The 27,853-nt window shown below is 33.6% G+C and overlaps 3 protein-coding genes across 5 annotated transcripts; all 3 read left to right on the top strand.

Annotated features, from left to right (window-relative positions):
- Positions 1-1,639: 1,639 nt before the first annotated feature.
- LOC122582878 (myb family transcription factor PHL5-like) lies at positions 1,640-3,146 on the top strand. 2 transcript variants are annotated; one of them, XM_043755309.1, is made up of 7 exons: positions 1,640-1,732; positions 1,851-2,016; positions 2,109-2,185; positions 2,275-2,314; positions 2,388-2,442; positions 2,556-2,625; positions 2,811-3,146. In XM_043755309.1, the coding sequence occupies exons 2-7, from the start codon at positions 1,875-1,877 to the stop codon at positions 2,874-2,876; spliced, it is 450 nt and encodes a 149-aa protein (XP_043611244.1). In that variant the 5' UTR covers positions 1,640-1,732; positions 1,851-1,874; the 3' UTR covers positions 2,877-3,146. The 2 variants fall into 2 exon arrangements, with proteins under 2 accessions (XP_043611244.1, XP_043611245.1); XM_043755310.1 differs by lacking the exon at positions 1,640-1,732 and having other exon boundaries at positions 1,748-2,016.
- A 1,833-nt stretch (positions 3,147-4,979) lies between these two features.
- LOC122581198 lies at positions 4,980-21,427 on the top strand. Its single transcript, XM_043753368.1, has 11 exons — positions 4,980-5,158; positions 7,661-8,641; positions 8,790-8,834; positions 9,957-11,021; positions 11,579-12,424; positions 13,111-13,257; positions 13,804-13,910; positions 19,825-20,182; positions 20,324-20,464; positions 20,549-20,667; positions 20,831-21,427. Exons 2-11 carry the CDS (start codon positions 7,670-7,672, stop codon positions 21,210-21,212), a joined length of 4,182 nt encoding a protein of 1,393 aa, XP_043609303.1. The 5' UTR covers positions 4,980-5,158; positions 7,661-7,669; the 3' UTR covers positions 21,213-21,427.
- Positions 21,350-27,616, top strand: LOC122581199 (UBP1-associated protein 2C-like). Of its 2 annotated transcripts, none has more exons than XM_043753370.1 (6): positions 21,350-21,408; positions 24,464-24,584; positions 25,243-25,386; positions 26,309-26,502; positions 26,652-26,727; positions 27,144-27,616. In XM_043753370.1, exons 1-6 carry the CDS (start codon positions 21,350-21,352, stop codon positions 27,444-27,446), a joined length of 897 nt encoding a protein of 298 aa, XP_043609305.1. In that variant the 3' UTR covers positions 27,447-27,616. The 2 variants fall into 2 exon arrangements, with proteins under 2 accessions (XP_043609305.1, XP_043609304.1); XM_043753369.1 differs by lacking the exon at positions 21,350-21,408 and adding an exon at positions 22,712-22,982.
- The last annotated feature ends 237 nt before the right edge of the window (positions 27,617-27,853 follow it).

Genomic DNA, 27,853 nt, shown 5'->3' with positions numbered 1-27,853 from the left:
CACCTGCTCAATGCTTTTGGAACCATCTTGCAGGATTCCCGTAAGACTTACTAAATCATTGTTAGTATTAGCTATAGTGCTTTCATTTGTTTCTTAGGATGTGATGAAGAGTAACACTTTTTTTTTTTTGTGTGTAATTAACACTCATCTTCTTACATAACCCCCAGTCTATCTAACCACTGGTAGAAGTATCACTTTATACATCACTACTTCCCACCTATTCATCTTCTCACATAACGATTTTCTTAAAAAAGTTAGTAATGTCTAAGCTAAAAGACTTGGACTATTTTGATACTTTTGAGATCAAGGTGCAAGATAATACACACACTAAAACACGTACATGATATGTTGAACATGTTGAATATAATTGATCATGGAGTCTTGAGTTCATAAAGTCACACAAGGAAAGATTCAGGATATTGACAAACAATAATGACAATAGAGCAATACACCTTGTAATAATCGTCCATAAACTCCAAATGCACAAAGCCAAAACTAGAATAAAAATTTAACATTTCAAGAAATTGGAAGAACCTTTTTGGTGGATCTAAAAGAGTCGTCTGTAGATGTGGCAAATAGTTTGCAAGCACTTGGGTTAAACGTCGAAGTCCACCAACTTTTATCCATCAAAACAGATTGGATCAATTTTGGTGGCCCGAAACACTTATCGTCCAGATTCATATTTATATTATGAATAGCTAATGTGTAAGGTGTGATTGCAAAATCTATATATCAATATATGATTAATACTATTACCTAGGAGGATTTTACATATTCATATTACAAAACTGGAACTTTCGACCCATTAGATCTATGTGACCATTCAGGCCATTACTAATAGAATCATTCATGTACAAATTTTTTTATTTTCCTGTAATATAAAACATTACGAAACTCTTAAGTGTATGCATGCTCATATCTAGTCTACGGTAAGCTTGTATCTGTTAAAACACTGATATGTAAACAAATGGGGTTTTCTCTGTTTATCTAGTTAGAATGCTTCGTAATACTCGCACATCAACTATGCAAAAGAAAAAGACAAAGTTAGATTTTAGGCTTATTTTAATCTCAATTTATCTAGTTAACTCATATTAGAAAACCTTAAAAGTACCTATGTGAAATGTCATATCAGATGGAGGAGAGTACAGGCGATAATGAAGAATGGTTTCGTTCTTTATTAGATACTTCTGCAAGCACTCAACTGATTGATCACTTGCCCAATTCGTATGTATTTATTTTGCTAAATCCACCTCATAAGTAGTTTGATCATGTATATCTTCACTTTTGCTTACTTTTAAAGTTTTTTTCATCCTGATTTTGATCAAATGTTGTAAACTTTGTGGTTTTTTTTAGCATAAAGTTACTTTTTGAAATAGATAATACGATATGGCGTAAATCAAATCATCATTTTGAATAAGCTAGCCTCAAAACTGTGAGTCGAAAACAAAAATGAGATGACTAACCTTTCTTTTTTCACATGGAACTTTGACTTGTTTATCATCTACAAGTGGAATGCAAGTTAATGAAGCACTACAAATGCAACTTGTTTTACAGAGGCGACTTCATGAGCTACTAGAGGTATAATTAGATCATTTGTCCTTATCTTGAAGTCAATTTCTTACTTTTTGAACTGCTATAACATTACTTCATGCCAGAATTTTTCCATTTATTGTATCACTCTTAGCTCTCCACCTTTACATCAGAATTTGAAGAATATATTTTTCCTTTCCAAGTTGAGAAATCAATTCTTTTGACTTCAAAACTTAAAAGTTTGACTAGCAAGCTGAAGTCCGTTTCTGATCTCTATTTCAAAGGAATTTTCTGACAAATGTTCTTTCACATGTTGACAGGAGCAATTTGATCATTCAAGAAACATGCTTAGACAACCTTCAGGTCAAGTTTTGGTCAACGGTACAAATCATTCAAATGGTATGCCAAGTAAAACACGACTCAAATGGACTCAAGATCTCCAAGACCAGTTTGTGGAGTGTGTGAATTGCTTAGGTGGTCAAGAAAGTACGTACTTTGCGTATAATGAACTTTTACCCTTTTACATGTACCTCAACTTTCATTACTAATTGATGGTTCTTTTGCCACTTTTATACTAGAGGCTACTCCAAAGGCGATACTGAGAATGATGGATTCAGAAGGGTTAACAATCTATCATGTTAAAAGCCATTTACAGGTGCTAGTTATAACAAATATGACTTTCTATCTAATAAATTTCAATATATATTTTTATCTGAATATGACTTCTATATATTGATCTTGTAGAAATACAGAGTTAACAATTATTGGTCGGAAACTGCCAAAGGTATAACAAGGAACTTTGTTAGATTATTGACGTACTCTAGAATGTATTATGATAACGTTTATGTGGTATGTAGGAAATTTGGAGAAGAGAAAGAGTATTGATACAATATCGCAAATTGAAAATATAACGTGTGTTTATGTTTCTTTCTAGAATGAAAATCCTTCCGGTTTTGTTTCATTTCTTTTTACATCAAAATTTGCCGCAAGCTGATCTAAAATTTCTGGTTTCGCTTGTTCAACAGAGGCATGCAATTTAAGGATGCACTACAAATGCAACTTTCTGTACGAAGGCAACTTCATGAGCAACTAGAGGTATGAATATAACTTTTGATTAGTATTTATCCTAAAGTCTTTTTTTTTTTTATCACTTTTTGTATTATATGCATGATGTTAGTTTTAGAATTTAGTTTCGTTATCGTTGTAAGCTGGAAAAGAATCCTTTTGATTACAAAACTCAAAGTCAGACTATCGTTAACCAAATCTTGTTCTGATCTCAGATTCAGAGAAACTTGCAGTTGAGAATAGAGGAACAAGCAAAGCAACCGAAGATGACGTTTGATTAACAGAATTTGGAAATCACATCTTTAATTACATGATGATCAACTCTCCACAAATCTGAAATCTTGATGATGATGATGAGATTGTAAACTTTGAAGGTGAGGATGAAAGTACCCTTTTCCCATTCAAGAAAAGTTAGCTTTCTGTCAAACTTTTTGATGAGATATCAATTGTGTTTTAGAGTTGTCTATTTACATGATCAACAAAACAAAAGTTAACTTGCAGATAATTGTCAGGCTCAACTTTTAGTGAATGAACTTTAATATCTTGATGAATAATGTAAAACTCATGTATTCACACTTATTGACTTATATTGTGTACAAAAAAGATCCATCAATCAATAAGAACAGGCAATTCGCTATAAGAAATAAACGAATGTAGGGAAAAGATTGAGAGACAAAGAGGCACAAAAAAAGAAAGGGGTCGGGAGCCAACTTTTTGTCCCACAACGATACTAATGTTCACTTCATTGGTTTTGGGACCATTTTATTGGATTCTCTTTAAGACTTACTGAAATTATGTCATTAGTAAGTAACATTAACCACTGGGGTGTTTGGTACAATGGAATGGAAATGGTGAAAATGGAATGAGAAAGACTTCTTATGTTTGGTGACAATAGAGAATGGGAAAGAGAATCGAAAAGTGAGAATCGATTTCATTCCTTCAATTCTCTATAAAATGTAGAGAATGGATCGGAATGGAAAATTTTTTTTTGTTGTTGTTGGTTTTAGTGATGTTATAAGTATTAAATTTAATTATTATTTAAATTTTTTTTATTTTTTATATATTCATTATCTGCTTGTACCAAACGACGGAATTTATTCCATTTCCAAATACTCATTCTCTTTCCCACTATATTCATTCTCTATTACATTTTCATTCCCTTTGATTCACTTCTACCAAACACCCCCTAGAAGTGTAGGACACTGTGAAGGCTGCCTAAACAAACACCTAGAGTAAGCGGGAGGTATTAAAGACTAGAAATGTGTGAGTTTGGACTGAACAAACACCTAGACTTCAAATTCAGACATCGATAAGTAAAACTCTCGGGATCCCGATGCTCATAGCACTAATGAATCTATACACAACTATGTTGACTAATGACTACTACGTATATGATACGGAGTACAACACAAAATTCATAGCATAAACATATATATATATATATATATATATATATATATATATATATATATATATATATATCCTTAATTAATTAAACCGATAATGGGAGAAACGACTATTTTCTTTTACTTAAGGTACTAATAAGGCTGAAAGGAATGGACTTTTCTCCCACGCAACTTTCCCCCTAATTGCCTAAGGCTCGCCGGGCACACCACCCCCTAATCAGTGTCGCCTTGGTGGTCAATCTTACCACAAACCACATAGAAATAAACCGACAAATTATTTTTTCATTTTTAAACTTTTTTACCTTAATGAGTCATTGAAGTATCATTGTTGCGATTCAATCAAGTTTTGTCCATAAACCGTATTGATATTAAAAAATAGTAACTGGTATTAGTCTTTACAATCATCAATTTGAACAAGAATATAAGCTTTTTTTTAATTTTATATATAAATGCGAATATTAGCTAACTTCATGACTTTATTAGATTTATTTAAGAAAACTTATTTTACATATTTTTTAAAACATAACATGGGGTGGAAAAAACAAAAGCCAAACATTAAAACCATGTCAACCCGCCATTGGGGTAATATCTCATTGTTTAGGGAGTTTTTCATTTTGTGTTTTTTTTTTTCTAGTGGGTCATGCGTTTAAATCCTGCACATGTGGTAAAGGGGTCTTAGCAATGTTATACATATGGGAGAGCAAACCCTTTAAGGCATTACCAGAATTTGAACCCGACATGGGCGCATCAAAGTTGAGATGTTAGCCGTTTATACGTGAAAAGAAAAAACAAAACAAAACAAAACATGCCAACCCAGTTAAAAGCATGCAAACCCAATTTTATTTGACCCAAAACCCATTCTTCAATTTTCAAATAACAAATTCTCAAATGGGTTATTTGCGATTATAAAATCAAGTTAATCAACACAACCCATTGTCTTCCCAATTATAATCGAATTTAAAGATAGTAGAAGAAGCCCTTTCAATTTAATAATAATAATAAAATATACCAATAAAAATGGATGAATTGAAAAAAGGAAAGCTTGAAGAAAGCACCAAGAAGAACAATGGCGAAATTATATCATCTTCAGAAGAAAAGTTGCGTTCTTTGTTAGACCCACTTGACAAAACTCAGCTTGTTGAGCTTTTGTCAAAGTTGTAAGATTTCTTATCCATCCTTTTTCTTTTAATTTGTGTAAAGTTTGTATTTTTATATGTGGGTTTTGCTAGAATTATGTATCTATATATGCTGTTTGAATAGTTGTCACACAAATCTATATATGTGGGTTTATGATAAATAAGCTGAACAGAGGTAAGCTAATAAGCTCAAAAATAAGCTAGGCTGCATTCTGATGTTGATTGGCTCAATAAAGTGAACAAGTAAATAAATTGTCAAGACTTTTAAATTATGTTGGTTAGAATTAAGGCGAAAAAAGTTATGAGAAAATTTAAATAAGCAACTGATCTCATAGGTTTTTTTTTCCCCGAAAACCCTAGGATATCTTAGGATTCACACACAAGATAATAAGCTGTCACGCGAAGGATTGATACATTGTGAAAGTAAATTCTATAAGAATGTGTTTTGGACGTGTCTGGGCTTGAAATCAGATAATTAATTGATCATGGCATCAGATGGATGGGTTTGTTAAGTTTATAGTTGAAGTATTAGTTTTTTTAAAACCACTCTTTATTTTTGATCCTAAATAATCAAAAAATCAGAGTTGGAATTGGTTTTTGACCAAGACGAAAACTTGATTATCGATGTCATTGTAATCACTTTAGATGCACATCGAAGTCCAAAAACAGCGGAAAATTCTAGGTTCTAAATGGTGGACATGTGGAAAAATGAGGGAGTTGGGAAACAGGTAATCTTGTATGTGTAGGAACAAGTTTGCTGCTGGGTTGACCTGAAAGATATTTTTCCATAAATCACTAACAAAATGGTGTGTGAAATACGATCATCAATGTTACATGTGGATATGAACATATTACCTATAAAGATATCGGTTCTACTTGGAGAGCTTTAGAAGCATTTTGTAAATTGGTTGATGTAAGCACCTCCATTTTAGGGTGCCTTTTCATACTAATAGCAGCTTAGATTCTGTATCTAACTAAATGCTAAGATTTTTTATATGGGGTGTCCTGAATGAAATACAACTTTTCTTGGAAAATTTACCTTGCTTTTCATAACTGACTTTTACAATACACACTTATTTTCTCTCTTAATGTATGTTTGAGGTAAGGCGGCAACGTTGTGAGGGTTGGTAATGAATAATGAGTTAAATCGTTATATGGGTTGATGCACAACCACTGTTTTGTCCTTCTAGTTGATAACAATCAATGTGTGTTATAAGATCACTAATATAGTACAACAATGATTTAATCTTTTTTAATACAGTTTAGGAGGTTGTTTGTGTTAAAAATACTCTATTAGTGTCAAAGATAATCCAGAGTTACACATATATAATCAAATGGGTCAAAGTTGCCAACTCTAGCTCGAGGACACAAATTTCCTACTCTTTAGGGTGCCTTGGCCTATTGATAATAAACATTGCTTCCATCTCTAACTAAATGCTATGATTTATTAATGGGATGACCCTATAAAAGCATAAAATATTTTCCTTGGCAAATTTACCTATTAGGCTATGAGTGATTATTATGGAATGCTCTTTTCTTCTTTATCAGTTCAGGGCTGTTTGGATGTGCGTTTTTGATCTGATTATTGTGCCTGCAAGAATCATAATGAGATGATCATTTGATTAAGTTTAGGGTTAGGTAGGCAAATATACACTTACCCATCCCAGAAGAAAAAGAAAACGTGCTTTTGCTTAGAACGATTTCTTTGATTCTCTAAATCTGATAATATAGGACTTAAAATTCAGAAGATCAGAATTGGAATCAGATTTTATAAACCACTTTAAAACTGATTATCACAACTTTTGGTCACAATAAAAGTTACTTTAAAAAGATAGTTATGGTAATTATAAATAAAGATGCTGAGTTACAAACAGATCTTTACTAACAAAGTTTACAAACTCATGTGGATCAATACAAAATATAAGAGTTTTGATTATATATTATCCATATATTAATAGTTAATTAAAAGTTAATTGTGTATGGTATTAAAAGTTAGGGTTATTGAATATATATTAAAAGGGGAACGTATTGTTCAAATAAAAAGCCACTTGTTAATTAAATAATGTCTCAAACTCTCAATAATTCCGTTTTAGTATATTGGTAGATAGATAGTCTAACAAAAAAAAAAATTATATTCACAAGCGTGAAAAGAGATTGTGATTAAAATAAAATCTAGGAATCTATGAATTTTTGATTAATTTAATACAGTCAATATTAGATACTTAAAAAAAGAAAATTCTTGAATAAAATAATATAAGATACAAAATATCATTTTCATCAAATTTATTAATTGTTTTCAGCATTCAATAATTGTTTTCTGATGTATAGAAAGTCAATAAAAAACTTTCATTTTTCATTTTTGTTACAGGCGTGACAAGAGTGTGAAAAAGCATTTTTGTTTGTACTAATTAGGATTATATTAATGCTGCTGTGGTTCCTGCCGTCATTCATTCATACTCTATCTCCAACCCAATCCCCTTTATTGTGTTCTTACTAAATTTGACATTGTCTATTGATTTACAGACATCTGTTATGTCGTCTTCATCTTCCAATGTCGACACATCTCTTATGTCCCTAAATGAGTATCTTCAGAGTATTTGGATCCCACTAAATCAGATAAAATCAGCTACCAACAACTTCGCTGATGAAAATCTTCTTACACAAACTTCTTCTGAACTTTACAAAGGACAACTCTTCATACAATCATCAGGAGAATTCGTCAGTATTATTGTACGAGCAAGTCTGTCATATGACATTGCAATCCAAGAGCTCAAAATGCTAAAAAATCTCAGGCATAATAATATTGTCCCTATTTTTAAATACTCTGTGACTGATTACAAAGCTACTCATCGGTTGATCATATACAAGCGCGAGGTGAATGAAAGTCTAGACAAACATCTAAGTAGCAGCTCAATGCTGAGTTGGATGCGGAGACTGCATATATGTGTTGGGATAGCACGTGCGTTGACTTACCTTCATTTTGATGCGGATGAGGATCAAAGTGTGATACATGGTAACATCAAGAGCTCCAAAATATTACTTGATCACCACTGGGAACCCAAGTTACATGGTTTTCAATTTGCTGTTATAGCTAAAAGGAACCAGGTTTACCTTATAGATACATACAAAGGCTCATTGTTATATTTGGATCCAGCATATGAAACCACTAGAGGTTTGACTAACAAGTCAGATGTCTTCTCCTTTGGTGTTGTTCTGTTTGAAGTCCTGTTTGGAATAACAGCATCATCTGTTGTTCCAAGCACCCCAGATCACGATGATAATTGGTATTTTGCTCGAATGGCCCGAGCCTGTTACGAAGAGAAGAAACTGGATGAGAAGATTGATCCCAATCTACGAAAACAAATGAACACAGAATCATTAAACATCTTTTCCGAGACAGCATATTTTTGCTTGAAGGAACAGCGGTCACAACGTCCAGATATGAAAAAAGTTCTCCAAAGACTTGAGCGAGCATTGGAACTTCATCGCATACATGAAAGTCCTGTAAGACCATCAATTTGTTATATTCTTGTTTTCACCTTTTTGTTTTATTATTGTTATTATATACTTTTGACATAATAATAGCATATAAGTTTATTAAACTGATGATTTTGAATTTTGTGATTATTGATATTAAAATTATTAATTATAGGAACATTCAAGAGCTGGAAAAGGTACATCATCAAACCACTTGAAGGTAATGACATACTAAACTTAATTTTATCTATATATGTCGTTTCATTTGTCACCTGTTATCTTTGTTTTGAGTATGTTAGTTGTTCAAAAAATAAAATAAATATACAGCAATTATTTTGACTATTATGATGATAAAAAGTGTGTATAATTTGTTAGGTAGATAATGTTATCTGGCATCTATTTAGCTAGTAAATGGTCTTTTAAGGTAACCTTTTTTTCTATGCTAATTACCTTCAATTCACTCCAAATTTCAAACCACCAAATATCTCATTATTAAATGTTTGAAAAATATGAAGTTTATGTATGTGTATATATATATATATATATATATATGTAGTGGATTATAGAGTAAGTTTCATGTGAGAACCATTCACAAATAGTCAAATAGATATAGGTAATATAGAGTTTAAATCGATCTATTCATATGTGAACAAATTTGTTCACATATACCGTTCACATATGAACATCAAGTTATAATTTAAAGGTTCTCATGGTTCTTCTAATCGTACACTATACTCTTTTTTTTTCGTTTGACGATATACTGTGCTTGAAATAAAATTATAAAAGTATTTAATGAGTTAGGTGGAATTTTGTTATTTTATTAAGGGTGGAAAATGTGTATATGAGAATTGTTCTTTTGGTCTTTTTGAAAGCGTTGTTCTCAGTCTAACTTACCCCTATATATGATAGAGATCAAGAGGTGGCTTTTGGAAAGAAGGGAAAGAAAGTTCTTTAAATATCTTTTTTACCTTGTTTATTTATTTTTAAATTTTTTTAAATAAAAATCCACTCCAGGAAAAAAAAAATGATGCATGTTTGGTATAAGTCTATTTTACGCTTAAAGCATAAAGGGCAAATAAAAGTAAAAGGACATTCGATCTACAAAAAGATGAAAAGTAAAATACATCAAATGAACAATTAAAGGTTGACACGTGTAAAATAAATTAATTAATAAGTTACCGTTTCATTTGGTTGTCAAGTAATCAAGTTATTGGATTATCTTATTAGGACAAAAAAAAAAGTTTTGTTGGCGCATTAGACAAAAAAGAAACCGATGAAATAGTAAGTTCGCTGATTAATAAAGGATAGAAACATGTTTCATGACTTTCCTTAACTATTACAGGTGAAAACTCTAGATCACTTAAAAATTCAATTAAGTGACATAAAGTTGGCAACGAACAATTTTTCCGACATATATTGCATTGGGTCAGGTGGATTTGCTACGGTGTACAAAGCACAACTTGACCATTTTGATGGCAACAGTTCACCGACCGTGAATAAAGGAGAGAAAAAAGTTGAATTGCCTAGGAGGCGTGGCACTATAGCTATTAAACGTCTCTTCAATAGGGTAGACAAAAAAGTTGAATTGCCTAAGAGACGTAGCACTGTAGCTATCAAACGTATATTTGGTAGGGTAGACGGGCTAGCAGAAAAAGGGTTCCTTGCTGAAATTGAACTGCTTAGCAAGTGTAAGCATCCAAATATAGTTTCTCTTACCGGCTATTGTGACGAAGAACCAGAAATGATTCTAATTTACGAATATGCTTCTAATGGAAGCCTCGAAGATTATCTGGGAAAGAGTGATAAGATTACTAAATTTACTTGGGTTCAACGTATAAAAATATGCATTGATATTGCATATGGGTTAGAATACCTTCACAAAGTTACAGAAGACAAAGAATGTATAATACACCGGGATATAAAGAGTGCAAACATTCTATTGGATGATAGATGGCAGGCAAAGATTGCAGACTTTGGGCTCTCCAAGCTACACCCTACATATATCCAACGTAGCACCCTCCTTAGTGCTAACATTGGTGGTACCCAAGTGTACTTGGATCCAGAATACGAGAAAACTGGTAACCTGAAAACTAGCTCAGATATTTACTCTTTTGGAGTAGTTTTGTGTGAAATAATGTCTGGGAACTTGGCATATGATAATATCTACAATACAATGGGACTTCCGTCAATAGTAAGACAATGCTTTAATGACAAAACTATAGAGGAATTGGTAGATCCACAGTTGAAGGAAGCTGATGAAAATATTTATGGGCTAAATGAAGGGCTCAATCACGATTCGTTATACACATTTGCAAAAGTAGCAAGTCAATGTGTGGCAAAAGCTCAAGTTGACCGTCCAACAATAGAAGTCATCATCAAAGAGCTTGAGAAATCTTTGAACCTTCAAGTGAGTAACTGTTTTCATTTTAACTTTTTTCTTTTCATGATGATTTCATCATTCGGAGGATATAGTTTGTTCACCACATCAACCTACTTTTTTTTATATGAAAATTGAAAATTAGTGAAACATAGACAAAACTCAGTGAAATTTGAAGCGTAATTGTTGAATGACTAAAATCCTTATATGTTAACTACCACTGCTTGGAAGCTTGCAAACCCTAACAGGCCTGTTGTTTGTAGGCTATTCTTGAATGCTAAATCATCACACTCGGCCTGGCCTGTTTGATGTTGCGCGGTGATATAGCTGCGTGTATTATAAACATCATAAAACTATCTCGAACTTAAAGATTGAATGTCAATTATAAGTAAATAACAATTTTGATTTATAAATTCACTTTTTTTATTTATATACTCTTTTTTAATAATATACATTTACCGGCAAATAGTTGGCATGAATTGGTGATATCTAGCTTAAAATTTCTGATACAAGCTTAACGAAATTTTGAAGTGGATATTTAAATCATTTGAGTTATACATAACAACTGAGAGTGTTGTGATTCACAGAATAATAGGAAGGACAACCTCCTTGAAGCCATAAAATTGGGCACACAAAACTTCAGTGTCTGCAACTGCACTGGAATAGGAAGATCCTGGAAGCTGTATAAAGGAGAAGTTTTACTCGCAAATGCTAATGGACGTACCCCCACTGTTGCAAAGAGATTTGATAGCGGATCCGATGAAGGAAACTCTCAATTTATGACAGAGTTGAAATTTCTTTTTGAGCATAAGCATAAGAACATCGTTGGTTTTGTAGGGTATTGTAACGAAATGGGTGAAAAAGTAATTGTTTATGAGCATGCGTCTAATGGAACACTCGAGAAGCATTTGGACAATGCAGATCTTACATGGATGAAACGCCTCAAGATAGGCCTCGATGTTGCAAGGGGATTGGAATATCTTCACACAGGTGGCATCACAAAAGGTAAGTCGATGATACATGGAGACATCAAAAGCAGTAGCATATTACTTGACGGTGATTGGAGGGCTAAACTTTCTAATTTTGAGGAGTTATCATATGGCTCACTCAGCTACAAAAAGTTGGGATTTTATGATGCACGGTTAGACATGTATTCATTGGGCGTGGTTTTATTGGAGATGTTGGTCGGGAGATCTGCTTGTGAAGAGGAAATAGAGGAATTTAAGAAATTTTCTTTGGCTAAAAAGTGGTATAAAAAAGATGCTCTTGATGAGATGATGTTTGAGGGTATAAAGGAACAAACTGTGACACGATCATTGGATGCATATTCTGACATCACCTATAAATGCCTTCAACAAGATAATGGTTATAAAACTTATTGGCCAGGTGCTAGTGAGGTGGTTGAAAAACTTACGTTGGCACTGACAGAACAAGTAAGTGCGTTGTTTTTATATTTTGATTTACAAAGTTAGTAATTTCCTTTCAACCCTTCTTTAACACCCTTCTAGAAAGTGGATAAAAATTTTACTGAATTTTTTGCACTTATAAACGTGTATAAAGCATCCATATCAATAAGCGCGGCCAACTTTAAAATATCTACATATAAAAGTGCGAAGAAAATTATTCATGTACAAATTTTATACTTTTATGCTCATTTAAGTTTTAAGTGGGAATATCAATTCTTCGCGGGTGATTTTTCCTTAAACTTTACTAGGTAGTTCTACATCGATAACCGTGATCAAATTTAAAGTTTTACATTTGAAAGAGCTAAAAAAAAATGTTCACACCATATGTACAAATTTTATATTTGTACGCACTTCTAAAATATCAATTTCTTCGCGGGTGATTTCTACGAACAAGACAAGTGCATAGAAATTACTCGGGAATAAGTGATCTTTCCACTTGAAAATGCTTACAAATATAATATTGTATACACTTATTAGTGTGTAAACAATTTTCTTACACTTTTAAATGTGAAACTTTTAAGTTTACAGTTGTTAATGTAGACTACTCGTACTATAAATGCAAACAGTTAAACAAAATTTTATGCATGTTAAACGGTGCGTATAATGAAATGCGTATAAATAACTAACTAATGTTTTCATTGTTTAAAATATAGGAGGATCATGAGATACGGGAGACCAAACTCCCTAAGGACTACGAAAAACTATCTCATATGTCAGGTGAAGGCATTATTATTCCCGGAAGGTTTAAGGATTTTTACGACATGCTATGTGATGGATTCTTTTTTCAGGAAGGCAAAGCGGTACTATAATGATATATATTGCAAATTATCATTTTAATAAAAACATTATAATATTTGCACATATACTAAATACGAAAAAGTTAAGCTGACAACACATTTCATTTATTTAATTATCATGTAGTATACAGATGATTATAGTAGGAGGCAAATTAGAGAAATTCGTTATCAAAGTTTTGCGTTATGTATGTTTAACCAAATGGGTTGCATGTCGTGCAGAGTTAGGCTCCCTTTCAATAGATTGGATCTTGATCCAATATCAATCCATTATTATGACTTATTGGATAAAAAAACTATCTCTATTCATCCATTAATTCATTTAATGAATTGATCTAATTGTCCAAATTATCATATGATTGATGGTCCAGACAATCAATTTATATTTCTTAACCTACTTTCTAGAATTCTAGTTACTTGTTACTAAGTGAACCAAAAGAGCCATTAAACTTGTCTCAATTAACTAAAATGTTTGCTAAAAGGGAGCAGCGCATAAATCAATCATGCACCAATTATTATGAAGAATAAGTTTGATTTTTTGGTGTATAACAGTGGTTTTCTTTGGGGAGCAACGGAAAAAGAAATGTGATGATATCAGCACAAAAACTTTCATACACCAATCGTTGGCAACGCAAATGGCTATCAATTCCAGAATCAAGGTTCATTTCTCTTTCTCCTTTTCTTTATAGGTATTCTTGATAAGGTGAACTTAGAATTAAAATTGGAATACTTCATTAAGCCAACAATAATCAACTTTTTTCACTTGCAACTGAGTATTTCTTTTAAACCTTCTACTATACGCAAGTGTACTTTTTTTCATTTTTAAACTTTTTTCACATTCTTATAAATTACTTTTGAATATACATGAAATGAATTATGCATTAATGAGATATCTATTATATATATAGCTTTTTAACTAAAAATCATTTGTTCTCTCTTCCTCGAGCATTAACAATCCCATCAAATAGATTTTATGTAACACCTCTCCCGTGGCGGAAACGTGAGATGCAACTGAAACGAGCTTGCAAATAGATGTTACTGAGAGAAACTATATGATGTCAATTTAACACAACAAATTGTCATACTCGAGTCAAAATACAATATACAAATCCCATGAAAGGGAAAACAACCGAGGCATCATGCCCGAGTCTGAAAATCTAGAATGCAATCCAACGATCTTTGGGTCCATCCATCAACTCCTAGCTTGCAAGCGATTTCTCTTACCTGAAAAGATACTCAAAAACGTCAACACTAGGTTGGTGAGTTCGTAGGATCACATGACATGTTCAAACGTTCAACAATTAACAACAAGGATTCCTTTGATAAACGTGTGTATATATATATATAGATACACACACATAAAGCGGATTCAACAATCCGTAACGTTTCCCGTCTTACATCATGTATATAATAATGTGGATTCAACAATCCATAACGTTTATCGTCTAACATATATATAATATGGATTTAATAATCCGCCGCATTTCCCATCTTACATACGTATATAATAATAATACGGATTCAACAATCCGTAACGTTCCCCGCCTTATATATATATAATATGGATTTAATAATCCATAACGATTTCCCGTCTTACATGTATAACGCGGATTCAACAATCTGTAATGTGGATTAGTCAATCCACTACGTTTCCCGTCTTAATATATAATGTGTGTGTGTATATATATATATATATAGGGGATGGTAATAGAAGTCTGTTAGGTACCTAAGCTTAGGGTTGTGGAACACTAGTATTGTTTTTTTCATCCATAAAATTCATGGGGGCCCGAGCATTTATTCATTAATCAAAAAATATTAAAAAATTTGTGAGGGGTTCCACACCTAAGATTAGGTGTCGGACAACCTTAAATTCACTTTTCTATATATATATATATATATATATATATATATATATATATATTGTGGGGGGGGGGGGGATGAGAATATAAGGTTTTTAGGTATCTAAGCTTAGGTGTCAGACACTCACATATTAATTTTTTTAAACCATAAAAGTCATGGGGGCCCAGGCATTTTATCATTAAACAATAAATAATAAAATATTAGTATGTGAGGGGTTCCACACCTAAGCTTAGGTGTCGGACAGCCTTATATTCCCTTTTTCCCTATATATATATATATATATATATATATATAAAGCATAAATACAACACGATATCAAGATAACAATACATTGAACGTCTAATCAACAATGATGCATCCACATAACACCACGTTCACGTTTAACATCAATGATGCATCCATAACAACACGTTCACGTTTAACAAAGTGTACACTTTCCAATTAACTAAATCACCAAACGAACCTAGGTGCATACTGAAAACCTACCCATCTCTAATCATATAAACACATCAAATATCATATACCATATCGCAATATCATTCTAGTATAGGGTACAAAAATCTTATACATTCACTACATCCACACCGATACTAATCACGATACATGTCTACCTATGACATATTGTAGCTCAAAAACGTATGCATGTAAAATAAACATAAGCTTAATAATCACATAGGGAGTATCTTTCCACACTCAAAGCATACAACATATAGTAGGGGCTGCGAAACTCACCTGAAACGAGCAAACATAATCTCCGAAGATTAGTGAGCACAATACCCAGAGGAGGCCTAGAGGGTGTGCAAACCCGATTACCGGCCGGAGCATAAATTTTGAAGGGGCATAAATTTTTGAAACTTTTTATATATATGTTATATATAAAATGTATAATATATTAAAAGATGTGTTAATAGTTATTGAAATCTTATTTACGATCAACAATGTCTCAAGAAAGACTTAGGGGATTGGCCATAATAGCTATCGAGAACGAAATCTTAGAGAACATAAATTGTGAAGAGCTAATTAACCAATTTGCTATGACGAATGCTAGGAGAGTTTCATGGATCATCGGGTAAATAAGTAACTACTATGGTATGTAATTCTAAAATTTTGATCTTATTATGCATATATAATTTTTTGTTATAATGCTAGTTATCGTTTAAAAAAAAGGTTATTTGTATATTTGAATTCGGTTAAAGTTAGGGGCATAATTATTTTTGCTCGGCCGGGGTGTTAAAATTGTCAGGGCCGCCAGGGCCGCCACTGACAATACCAACCTCAAACAACGATCACAACCTATTACATCACATCAATTCATTACATGGTATCCCAAACGGTAAGGTCTAGCTAAAGACACCATGCCACAACCATAAAAAAAAGCTTGGGTAAGTTCCCGCAACCCATTGGTACCCAACCGACCAAGTACGAAAGTTAAATGATACAAAAACGTGGACTTCAGGTAGTGAGCCTCACTAGAAACCTGACGAGGCGCACTAGAACAACCCTCGTTACACACCAGCAGCTAGTAAGCCTTACCAGAAATTTCGCACTAGAACAATCCTGACCACAAAAATGAACTAGTGGGTAGCCCTAAAACCAGTGAGCCCCATTGACCCAGATTTTAAACCAGAAACGAGTTTTGACATCAAAATCGATCAACCTAGGAGCCAAATCAAGTTTCCAAACTTTAACATAACCAAATACAAGTATAACAAAGCATAAACATCCGTTCTTTTCACAAACCCACTTCCAAAATCTCTGAGATATATTCGAAACCCGTTTTTTACCAAAAACACTCATATTTCACCCAAATCAACTACTAATCGTTTAGATCTATACCAATGAAGTAACATACAATGTAAAATGAACATTTTAAGAAGGAAATCACCTACCAATTCTTCCTAGAAATGTGAAACACGGTTTTGAACTCAAAGGGTATGAAACACACTTGAAAATGGATGAAATCTTGAATCTTGAAAATGATTATCATTATTTATACCCATTATTAGATGATTTTCTAACCCATTAGATGATGAAATCCGAAATTTAAAGAAAGAAGGGAGGAAGAAGATGATTATGGTGATGTTCTTGAAACTTAGAGAGGGGGGGAGGAAATGACAATGTAGAGAGAAAGGAGAAGGGAGAAATGAGGTGGGAAGGAAGGGTGGGAGAGTTTTGTTCCACCAAAACACTCTCTCGGTTAATTCCGTTTTCTGTCGAGAAATGATTCGTTTTGTTAAAACTTTTAACCCGAGACTAGTTCAAATACTTCGTTGACATATTATTATCTATTTCAAAATTAAGTTTTTAACGAATATTCATATGCCTACCTTTTCATAACAAAAGTTTACTTTATTTCAGTTTGACTCGTTTCAAATTTACTAGTCACGTTATGTTGAGTGGTCAAAACGGCGGATGTTACATTTTATAAATGTGAAATGTCTTAAAACTTGATTTAACATAATGACGTAATGTAACGCCCCGAGTTAGGCTCCTAATGTTACCGAAAAGACATAGCGTATGCATGGGCTTATCGTAGAACAAGACTAAATGAATAGAAAGGAATTCGGTGAATCCAAACATCAAATACAAGGAATAAAATGCACACGGAGCAAGTAACCATCAACTGTTTATTTTCAAAAGATGGTTGTCATCATGGCGTCAATAGTTTGAAGTCATGAAGTATCACACGTCAATAATTTCAAGTCATAAAGTATCACAATACTTGGTCCATATCGTGGCGTCACTAGTTTCAAGATTCACAAGTTTGAAATGCATAACAAACGTCAAGTGTATCAATACATACATGTCCATCTCAATCACAAGTCCAATATCCCACAATTCAACCAAACCACAATGCGCATACATTTGATACGACTTTACATTTAAGGAATCATAGTCGCTTATATATAGGATCACCCGCAGCCTTCCAACCACATCTATAACTCTTTAAAGGCATCATCGTCTTCCATGTATGTACAACTATCCTAATCACATCATATAATCAAAATCGAATGCATAATAAATCAAAAATAAGCTATGTTGTTAATAACGGTTATCGGTTCTTCCACAAAAATAACGGTCAAAATAAAGGTTCCGTTATTAACGGTGGTATTTACCGTTATTTTGCCGATATTTAGCTGTTAAAATTTCGGTTAGAACGGTGTATTATAGGGTCTTATCTTTTCCCTTTTTTCGGGCCCAAAACTAATAAATACTTTTTTTATTAATAGTCCATACTAACTAAATAAAAGTCCAGCGATCCATCTAATATGTTAAGAGAAGGTAAAAAAGAAAAACAAGTCTCTAACCCTCTAATTTTTCAATCAAGATGATACTAGAGTTGAATTGGAAGATCTCGAGAAACAAATGGATAACTTGGTTGATGTGGATTCGGAATTACCTCTAACCCTTGAACAACTCTAGAGACTCATAAATGACACTAATGGACCCAAATGAAGGTGTACAAAAAGGTATGGCTCGACCCAAGGACCATGGAAGATCAACGAGCTAAAGGAAAGACAAAACAGGAAAACCCACTTTAAAGAGCACCATAACTTACGGTGGTTACCACCATAAGTTAGGGTGGCCTATTTTGGCCTAGCGTAAATTACGCTAATGACCACCGTAAGTTACGGTTGCTTGGAACAAGCCTTTTCTGCACGTTTTGGCGTAAATCAAGGAGTTGGGCCGTAAAGGAGGGTTTTTCACTTTCCGGGGGGGCGTAAATTACTCCAAAATGGGCGTATTGCCCGATGCAGGTCAAGCACACCGAAAAACACATACACGGCTCCAAACACACCCAAATCACTTCCAAACTCATTTTTTACCATTAAGAACCCATTTTGATGCTATCAAACATGTTACTAACAAAATTTGACCAAAACCCATCATTTAAACTCTTCCAAAACACAAATCTAAGACCAAATTTTACCCCTAATCCACCCAAAACCCTAATTTTGACCCAAATTCATTTTGAACCCAAATTTGACCAAGAACACTTAAAGTGGACTAAGAAACATGATTAACAACATAAAATGATGAATTTGAGTTGGATTTAACTTACCAAAACTTCCACCAAAGTGCCAAATCCGAATTTGAGCTAGATGAGGAGTTCTTGCACTTGAAAATACTCATACTTTTGATATGTGGTGGCAGTGGTGGTGGTGGTGGTGGCGGCGGCGGTGGCGGCGGCAGCGGTGGCAATCTAACTTGAAACACAATTTTTGGCGCAAGAATTCTTGAGAGAGAGTGAGATATGAGTGTGTGTGTGTGTGTGTGTTCTTGTAATCTAGAGAGAGAGAGAGAGAGAAGATAAGGAATGAATGGATGGTTGTGTGGGAGGAAGAGATAGGGTGGGGATACGTTAGTTGGGTCATGGGTAAGTCCCATGGCTAAACCGTTTCACATTTCTAGTTTAGTTAAAACGTCGTCTAATGTCGTATAACCAAATAACACGTCATTAAATCATAAAACGACTCCAACTATATCACTAGCTATAATTTGTTAAATCAATTTACACGTAAAGTCAAACGGGTCAAAATCATGGTGTTACATGTAAGTTTAAAATTATTAATTTGCTATCTTTGCCACTATAATGAAATAAAATACATACTACATATTTTTGGGTTGAAAAAATTGCCAAATTATTGATAGAAGCTGTACATGGGGGGAAAAGAGTGACAAAATATTTATAATTTTATACCATATCTGCAGGTTTCATGTAGTAGCAAAAATGTTGGATACAATGAATATGAAGGTCCGAATTAAGATAAAACCTCAACTTTTACTTCCCGGAGACAACTATGGGGTTCATCTAGTCTTTAAGTTTAAATCAGGAAAATGTCTAGCTAAACAGATGTTTGTGAACCTAACGTACAAGAGTGGAAGCGATACTTTACACTCACACTTCGCCACATTGAGAGAAGACGGGTGGATGACGATTGAATTGTGCCAAATCCTGAATTACAAAGAAGATACTGAATTCAAAGTTGTACTGGAGAGCTTTTCGCGTAGCTACTGTGGAAGAAGTAGCATCTATATTGAAGGCGTAGAGTTTCGGACCATAGAAAAGGCAGGTTTTAGTATAATTAAGTTTATGTTTCCGTTCATGATTCTTTTGTTTTACGTTTTGGAACATAGTAGATAGATCAAGTGCAAGTTCATGCCCTGCATTATACTCGTACTTGTATAATTAACAAGGTAATTTATACAGGAACATGAAGAAGACGGCTCTAAAGAGATCAAGAAATATCAGGAAACTCAAATACATGAAGAAATCAAGAAACCAGAGGAAATACAACACTTTCCCACTGATTCTAAGGATAGATTGACGAGCACAGGATTAGCGATCGAGGTTAAAAATTCCTTCATCTATATGTTAACAATGTTTATAGGAAAGATAATTAACATTAACATACATTTGTGATTTGCTGATCAGGGGTTCTTGCTCAAACAAGTACATTACAAAAAGATATGTTTTATGCTTTTGGATATGGAAGCTCCACACCAGTCTTCAATAGCAAAGCCTTTTCATTTGAAATATTCAGCCGAGTCGAGGTGTGTTGTAAACTATCAGACTATCTTTCATAGTTGAATTTCTAGTATTGTGTGCTACCTTAGTAATAATGTAAAGGTGGTTATGATATATAAATATACACAAATTGAAGAGTCAAAATCCGCAAAGCATGTACATTTCATTAATGATATATTGTTCATGCAGATTTCAAGGGGAAAATGAGCTTTCAAAGCGTCAAGTGTTTGGTATTAAGGGCAAAATTGAAAGTCAACTTTTGTCGCCAGATAAAGATTACACGTGTTACCTTGTATTTAAGCTTTCGGAAACATGTCACGGGTTGCATTGTCCTGTGAGAGTAAGGGATGTTTTACAGTGGAAAAACAAAGAGACGAGACTAATTTGTTTTAGACCTGATACTAATGGGGCAAAAGAAAGGGAAGATGGATGGATGGAGGTTCTTGTGTGGAAATTTAACTCAAATTCTCAGCTCAGAAGCAATCATATTCCAATGTATCTGAAATTCATAACTTATGAAGGAACCATGTCTGGCCTTATTGTAAGCGGCCTCGAGATTCGGCCAATGTAAGAGCATCTGTCAATGTATAATGTATTCCCACCCATGGAGTTTGGGACTCTAAGCTCCTAAAACCCCTTAAAAACTCATTAAACATACCCGCAAATGACACATTATAAGGCGTAATTATATCCTCTTCAGAAGAAAAAATGCGTTCTTTGTTATACCCACTTGCCAGGACTCAACTTGTTGATCTTTTATCAAAGTTGTAAGATTTTTTATCCATCTTTATTCTTTTCGTTTGTTATAAAGTTTGTATTGGTTTTGGGACCTTTTAATGGGATTCTCGTAAGACTTACTAAATCATGGTTACCAAAATTATGTCATTAGTAAGTATTATTAGCCGCTAATGTATGGCATTGTGACTGCGGCCTTAACAAACACCTAGAACCAATTCAGACATCAATGAGACGATGAGTAAACTCTTCCAAACGCTCATGCCACTAATGAATCTATACACGACTATGTTGACTAATGACTAATGACTACTGCAGTAGTGTGTATATGATACAAAACAAAACTCATAGCATAAACATATATCCTTAAATAATTTGATAGTGGGAGGAACGACTATTTTTTATTTTGCTTAAAGAAATAATAAGGCTTAAGGGAATAGCGTCTTCTCCCAGGCGACTTCCCCCCTAATCGCATAAGGCTCCTCGGGCACACCAACCCCTAATCGGTGCCCCAACGGTTATTTTTGCACACAAACCCACATAACAGAGAAATAAAACGATAAATTGGATTTATTTTTTTTTCTTTTTGAAGATTTATAGGAATGGATTATTAGGGAGTTTCGAGAGTCATGAGTTTCTTCACAGACATGAATGCTTCAAGTTTCGCATACTGCTCATTTGGATGTCATTGTAGTGTCTTAAATGTTAACTGCTAAAAACCAACTAATAACTCATTAAAAAAAAAGTTATCTTGAGTAACAAATCATTAAAGTATCATTGTTGCAATTGAATCAAGTTTTGTTCATAACCCGTATTGATATTAGACTAACTGGTATTAGCTTTTGTAATCATCTATTTGAACACGAATATAAGCTAACAAAGCACATGACTTTATTAGATTTGAGAAAACTTAGGGCGTGTTTGGTTCACAAAATGTTTTGAGAAGGAATGTAATCTTTTAAAGGAATTGAAATTTGAAGAAATGAAATTTGACGGAATGTTTTTGATTTTTTGAAAATTCAAGTGATGGAAGGAATGAAATTCCTTCCTCCATCCCCATCAAATGATGGAATGTTTACATTCCTATGGAATGTTTACATTCCTATGGAATGAGATTCAATTCCAATTCCATCAAATTCCATCAGATTCTGTGAACTAAACACGACCTTATTGTTACATATTTTTTAAAACTTAACATGGGACGGAAAAAACAAAAGTCGAACATTAAAACCATGCCAACCCAATTAAAAGCATGCTAAGCCAATTTTATTTGACCCAAAACAAATACTCAACCCATTCTTCAATTTTCAAATTAACAAATTCTCAAATGGGTTAATTTTGCGAATTGCGATTATAAAAGGGATTATAAAATCAACACAAACCCATTGTCTTTCCCAATTATAAAATCGAATTTAAAGATAGTACAAAAAGCCTTTTCAATTTAAAAATAATAATAAAAATAAAATATACCAATAATAATGGATGATTTGGCAAAAAGAAAGCTTGAAGAAAGCACCAAGAATAACAATGGCGAAAGTAAAGAAAAGTTGCGTTCTTTGTTAGACCCACTTGCCAAAACCCAGCTTGTTGAGCTTTTATCAAAGTTGTAAGATTTTTTATCCATCTTTTTTCTTTTAATTTGTATAAAGTTTGTATTTTTATATGTGGGTTTTGCTTGAATCATGTTTCTATATGCTGTTTGAATTTTTTTGTTATAAACTGGGTTTATGAAAAATAAGCTAATAAGCTCAAAAATAAGCTAGGCTGCACCCTGATGTTAATTGGCTCAAATAAAATAAACAAGTAAATTAATTAAGGCGACAAAAGTTATAAGAAAATTAGAATAAGCAAGTGATCTCATAGAGTTTTTTTTTTTTTTTTTTTCAAAAACCCTAGGATATCTTAGGATTCACACACAAGATAATAAGCGTCACGCGAAGGATTGATACATTGTGAAAGTAATTTTAAGAATGTGTTTTGGACTTGATTAAATTGACTTAAAACCGGATAATTAATTGATCACGGCTACGGATGGTTGGGTTGGTTAAGTTTACATTTGAAATATTTTTCATTGAAACCATTCTTTGTTTGCTACAACTCTGATTATTTTGATCCTAAATGATCAAAATTCAAAAAGTCAGAGTTAGAATTGTTTTTTGCTAAGACTAAACTTGATTATCGAAGTCATTGTAATCGCTTTAGGTGCACATCCAAAGTCCAAACACGACATAAAACTTTAAGGTCTCGATGTTGGATCATACAAATAATGGTAATATAGGAACAGGTTGAAACAGCTAAATTTGTATGTGTAGGAAAGGGTTTGGCTGTTGGGTTGACCTGAAAGATTTTTTTCCATAAATCACTAGGATGATTTTTGACAGGATGGCGTGTGGATTAATGTGTGCGAATGAGAATAGAGAGCGGTGAAAGATGACGCTTCTTGGTCTCATTCTAGCATTAATCTTGTTTGCCTTGGATTTCTGACCTGAATGTGCTTTGTTGGAATTTTTGAGGTGTATTTGAGTTGTTTTTAGATGTTGGTGTCTGCTGTTTTTTGTGCAGCATTTTTAAGTCTTGGAGCTGAATGTTATAAGTTAGAATGTGTTTTTTTGTTGTAATTTGTGTATATTGTTTTTTGTACAGATTGTAACTTTGTGCATATCAATGAAATTCACCTTTAAAATTATTAAAATAGTGTGTGATATACCATCATAAATGTTTTCTGGAATAAGTTGATTTATACTCATGTTTAACAGATACTTTGAACGACTTTTAATGTGTGTTCCTTGCTTAACCCATATTCGTTTCAGCCTTGCCTTTTTATCTCCTTTTATCTGTTCATATCGTTATAGATAAAAATCAACCTTCATTCTATTTATAACTCAGACTAAATTGCCACCTCTACTAGATACACCTGGAGACTTCTTTGCATATCTCTTTGACTCTGCTATTTATGTATATATCTTGTTTACGCCACAAAATAGTTGTGCTTATATATGGGAAGCCATAAGATGTCTCTTTTAAATGATTATATGGTGTGTGCAATAATGATGAGATATGTGCTTGTTTGCATGTTTGAAAATGGAGGGGATGCCAATATCCTTTTATTGCCGAGGAAATTAAAGGTGTTGCAAGTGCTGACCCTGCCAACCGAAAGCTTTTTGTTCGTGGCTTAGCCTGGAATACTACTACCGAAAATTTGTGTGCTGTGAGTGCATTGCGTGTGTTTGTTGTAATTGTGTTGTGTATATCTATCATTGGCTTACACAATAGTGGCAGATCTTGAAAGTTTTAGTGGTGGGGGCCTGAATTTTTTTTTTGTCATCGTTATGTTCCGGGTATTATTTCATGGTCATGTAATTCACTAATTTGGGTCGGGTCAAATAAAAATAACACTAATAATTTAAGTTTTCCATTCAAATTACCAATACATAGTTTTTAAGCAACAAAAAACTACAAATACTCAAAAAAGGGAGGAAGACCAGGTCTAAAAGTAAAGAATTTTTAATTGGCTAAGTGAATTGTGGGCTATAAAAACTAAAAAGGTAAATTTTATTAGACTATTAAATTTATTAAACATATCAAAAGTTTTTTAAAAATAATCCCTGGGGACCGACTTAATAAATATAATTTTTTTCGGACGAAATACGGGTATATTAACACTATTAAGCGAAAAGACGGCGGTAGCCCGGGCCCCCATTGGTCCTTATGAAGAACGCCCCTGCTACACAAGGTGTGAATTTGTGCATTGAAATTGCATATAATGTTTTTTGAGATATCGATTTTTGTGTCTCTTGAAGATTTAGGATATACCAGCTCTTGCAACACCTCTGAAAATTGCTGATTATAGTTATTGTTGCATTTAGGCCTTTCTTGAACATGGTGAAATTGAAGAAGGTGTTGTTATCGTCGATAGAACAAGTGGAAAATCACGTGGATATGGATTTATCACCTATAAAGATATCGATTCTACTCGGAGGGCTTTGGAAGCACCAATTAAATTGATTGATGTAAGTATCTACATTTTAGGATGCCTTTTCATACTGACAACAGCTTAGATTCCGCATCTAACTAAATGCTATGATTTTCTATATGAGTGTCCCGACTCCCGAATCAAATACAACTTTTTTGGAAAATTTACGTAGTTGTCCATAAGTGACTTTTACAATACACACTCTCTTGTTCTCCCTAATGTATGTTTGAGATAAGGCGGCAACATGGGAGGGTTGTGCAGGTGAGTAATGAGTTAAACCGGGTTATGTGGGTTGATGCACAACCACTATTTTATCCTTTCATTTGATAAACAATCAATGTGTATCATAAGATCATAAAATTAGTGCAAGAATGATATAATCATTTCTCTTATAATAATGCAGTTTAGGAGGTTGTTTGTGTTAAAAATACTCTTTAAGTAACTAACATAACCCAGAGCGATACAAATTTTCTACTCTTTAGGATGCCTTGGCCTGTTGATAACAGCTTAAAATTAAACATCGCTTCCATCTTAAACTAAATGCTTAGATTAGGTGATGGGATGATCCTATAAAAACACAAAAGAAGTTGAAGTAGCACAACACTTAAAGATTAGGGGAAGTATTGATGAAATTTTTGCCCATTCAAATGTAGCATTTCTTTTTGTGATAAAGGAAATATGTTTTTCTTTCTTCTTGGTCTTGAAGCAGCTCTACGCTTTAGACATTGTAGTATTTTCTTTTCTTTCTGATTTTGTGCTGGGCGACAGTTTTTCTTTGGTTGAGGGGCGATGATTGATTTGGCCATGATGACCTGCTACTAGGAGTTTGGCGTTTTGACCCATCACCCAAGCTGCCCATTTTGCCACCTTTACTGTGTAGTGCACCTCATGATATAGGCCAGGGACATATTATGCTTCATTTCAATTCCTTTAGTTGCTCATATATGGTTCTATCTCAGGGCCGAATGGCTGTTTGCACCCTAGCTTGTGAAGGTGTTAGTAGCACGACTGGTACTGATCTAGCACAGAGGAAGCTTTTTATTGGCGGTTTGTCTCCTGAAATTACAAGTGAGATGCTTCTCGGTTTCTTTAAAAAGCATGGTGATATAGAAGAAGGTTCAGTTGCATATGTCAAAGATATAAACAAATCACGGTATATAATTCTTCACAAATGTATCCATCAATATAGTGATGACTATAATAAAATAAAGAGTGGGTTGTTTATTGTGTTTCTGAAAATAAAATATTTTGTTTTATTAAAATACGTAAAAGTTTTTGCTCTTTTGCATGCTTCATCTCAAGTGGTTTCGGCTTCATTACTTACAAGACTGTAGAGGCTGCAAAGAACGCTATTGATGATCCACAAAAGATGTTTGGGGTAAGATTTCATTTGTACAATTTTTGTTTATTCCAAGTTTATCTACCCAGATTATGAAATCATGTCTCTGCTGACAACCACCCTCGTACACACCGCATGAAAACACTACAACAAATATATTATTTGTACATACTTCCTACATTTTAAAAGGTGCTTAAATTATGCCACTTTGTTCGCACTTGCACATTTTTATGTGTGCATACAAAGTATCTTTAACATTTGTTCGTAGTTATAAAGGTAGACGTTTGTAGGTGCAAACGTTTTACCCATTTTTTTAGAAGTATGTATATAAAAGTGGGTACATATGAGATTTAGTGCAGTGAAACACGCTCCAAAACGAAAAGAACTAGCAAATGAGAGCATCATGCTACTACTGTAATGGAATTACTAATATAAAATCGGTTTCATGAGTGCAGGGCAGAAACATCACAGTAAAACATGCAGATACCCTCGAGAACAAAGTGGTGCCGGCACCAAGAGGAATTATTCCTATTCCTGTACACATTGCTGGGTATCCAAAGCCACACCTTAATGTGGGCTACGCTTATCCTGGTGCAATTAACCAACAATCACCCTCCCCCTCCCCACTGCCATACTCCATCCAATCCCAGATTTCATACACTCAACGCAAAGATACCATGGAACCTTCTGCTGCACTACCCCCAAGATTGGCCACTTATCCCTACTATTACACTAAAATTTGGGCATGTGGCAAGTAGAGCGGAACCTATGCCTCAGGTCAACCTCCAGATAGGAAAAAAGTTTCTTGCAGATAGCTTGAGAAAATTATTATTGTAAAGTTTAGGAAATAGAGAAGCTTGTAGAATTTTTGCATATTGGTTTATATCGCTCTTGTTCTGCAAGAGTGCGCGAATTCCAACTTTCAGCATACTACCACCTTGGATATCATGTTGGGGTTCGAACTATTAACATCTAACACTTGCCATTAAAAAAAAAGTTCTTGTGGTTTTGTGCTGTTATTATAATCTCTAAATCATTGTTTTTTTTGGCGAAATTAACCAGGAGTTTTAAAGGGTTTAAGAACTTTGAAGTCTCAAACTCCAGCCCCTAGGCACAATTTCAAAATTCACTTTTTGTGCCTCTTAATGAAAATCGTTTTCAGATA

The sequence above is a fragment of the Erigeron canadensis genome, chromosome 9, assembly GCF_010389155.1.
Source record: "Erigeron canadensis isolate Cc75 chromosome 9, C_canadensis_v1, whole genome shotgun sequence".
NCBI lineage: Eukaryota > Viridiplantae > Streptophyta > Magnoliopsida > Asterales > Asteraceae > Erigeron > Erigeron canadensis.
This window is presented reverse-complemented; position numbering and strand designations above follow the sequence as displayed.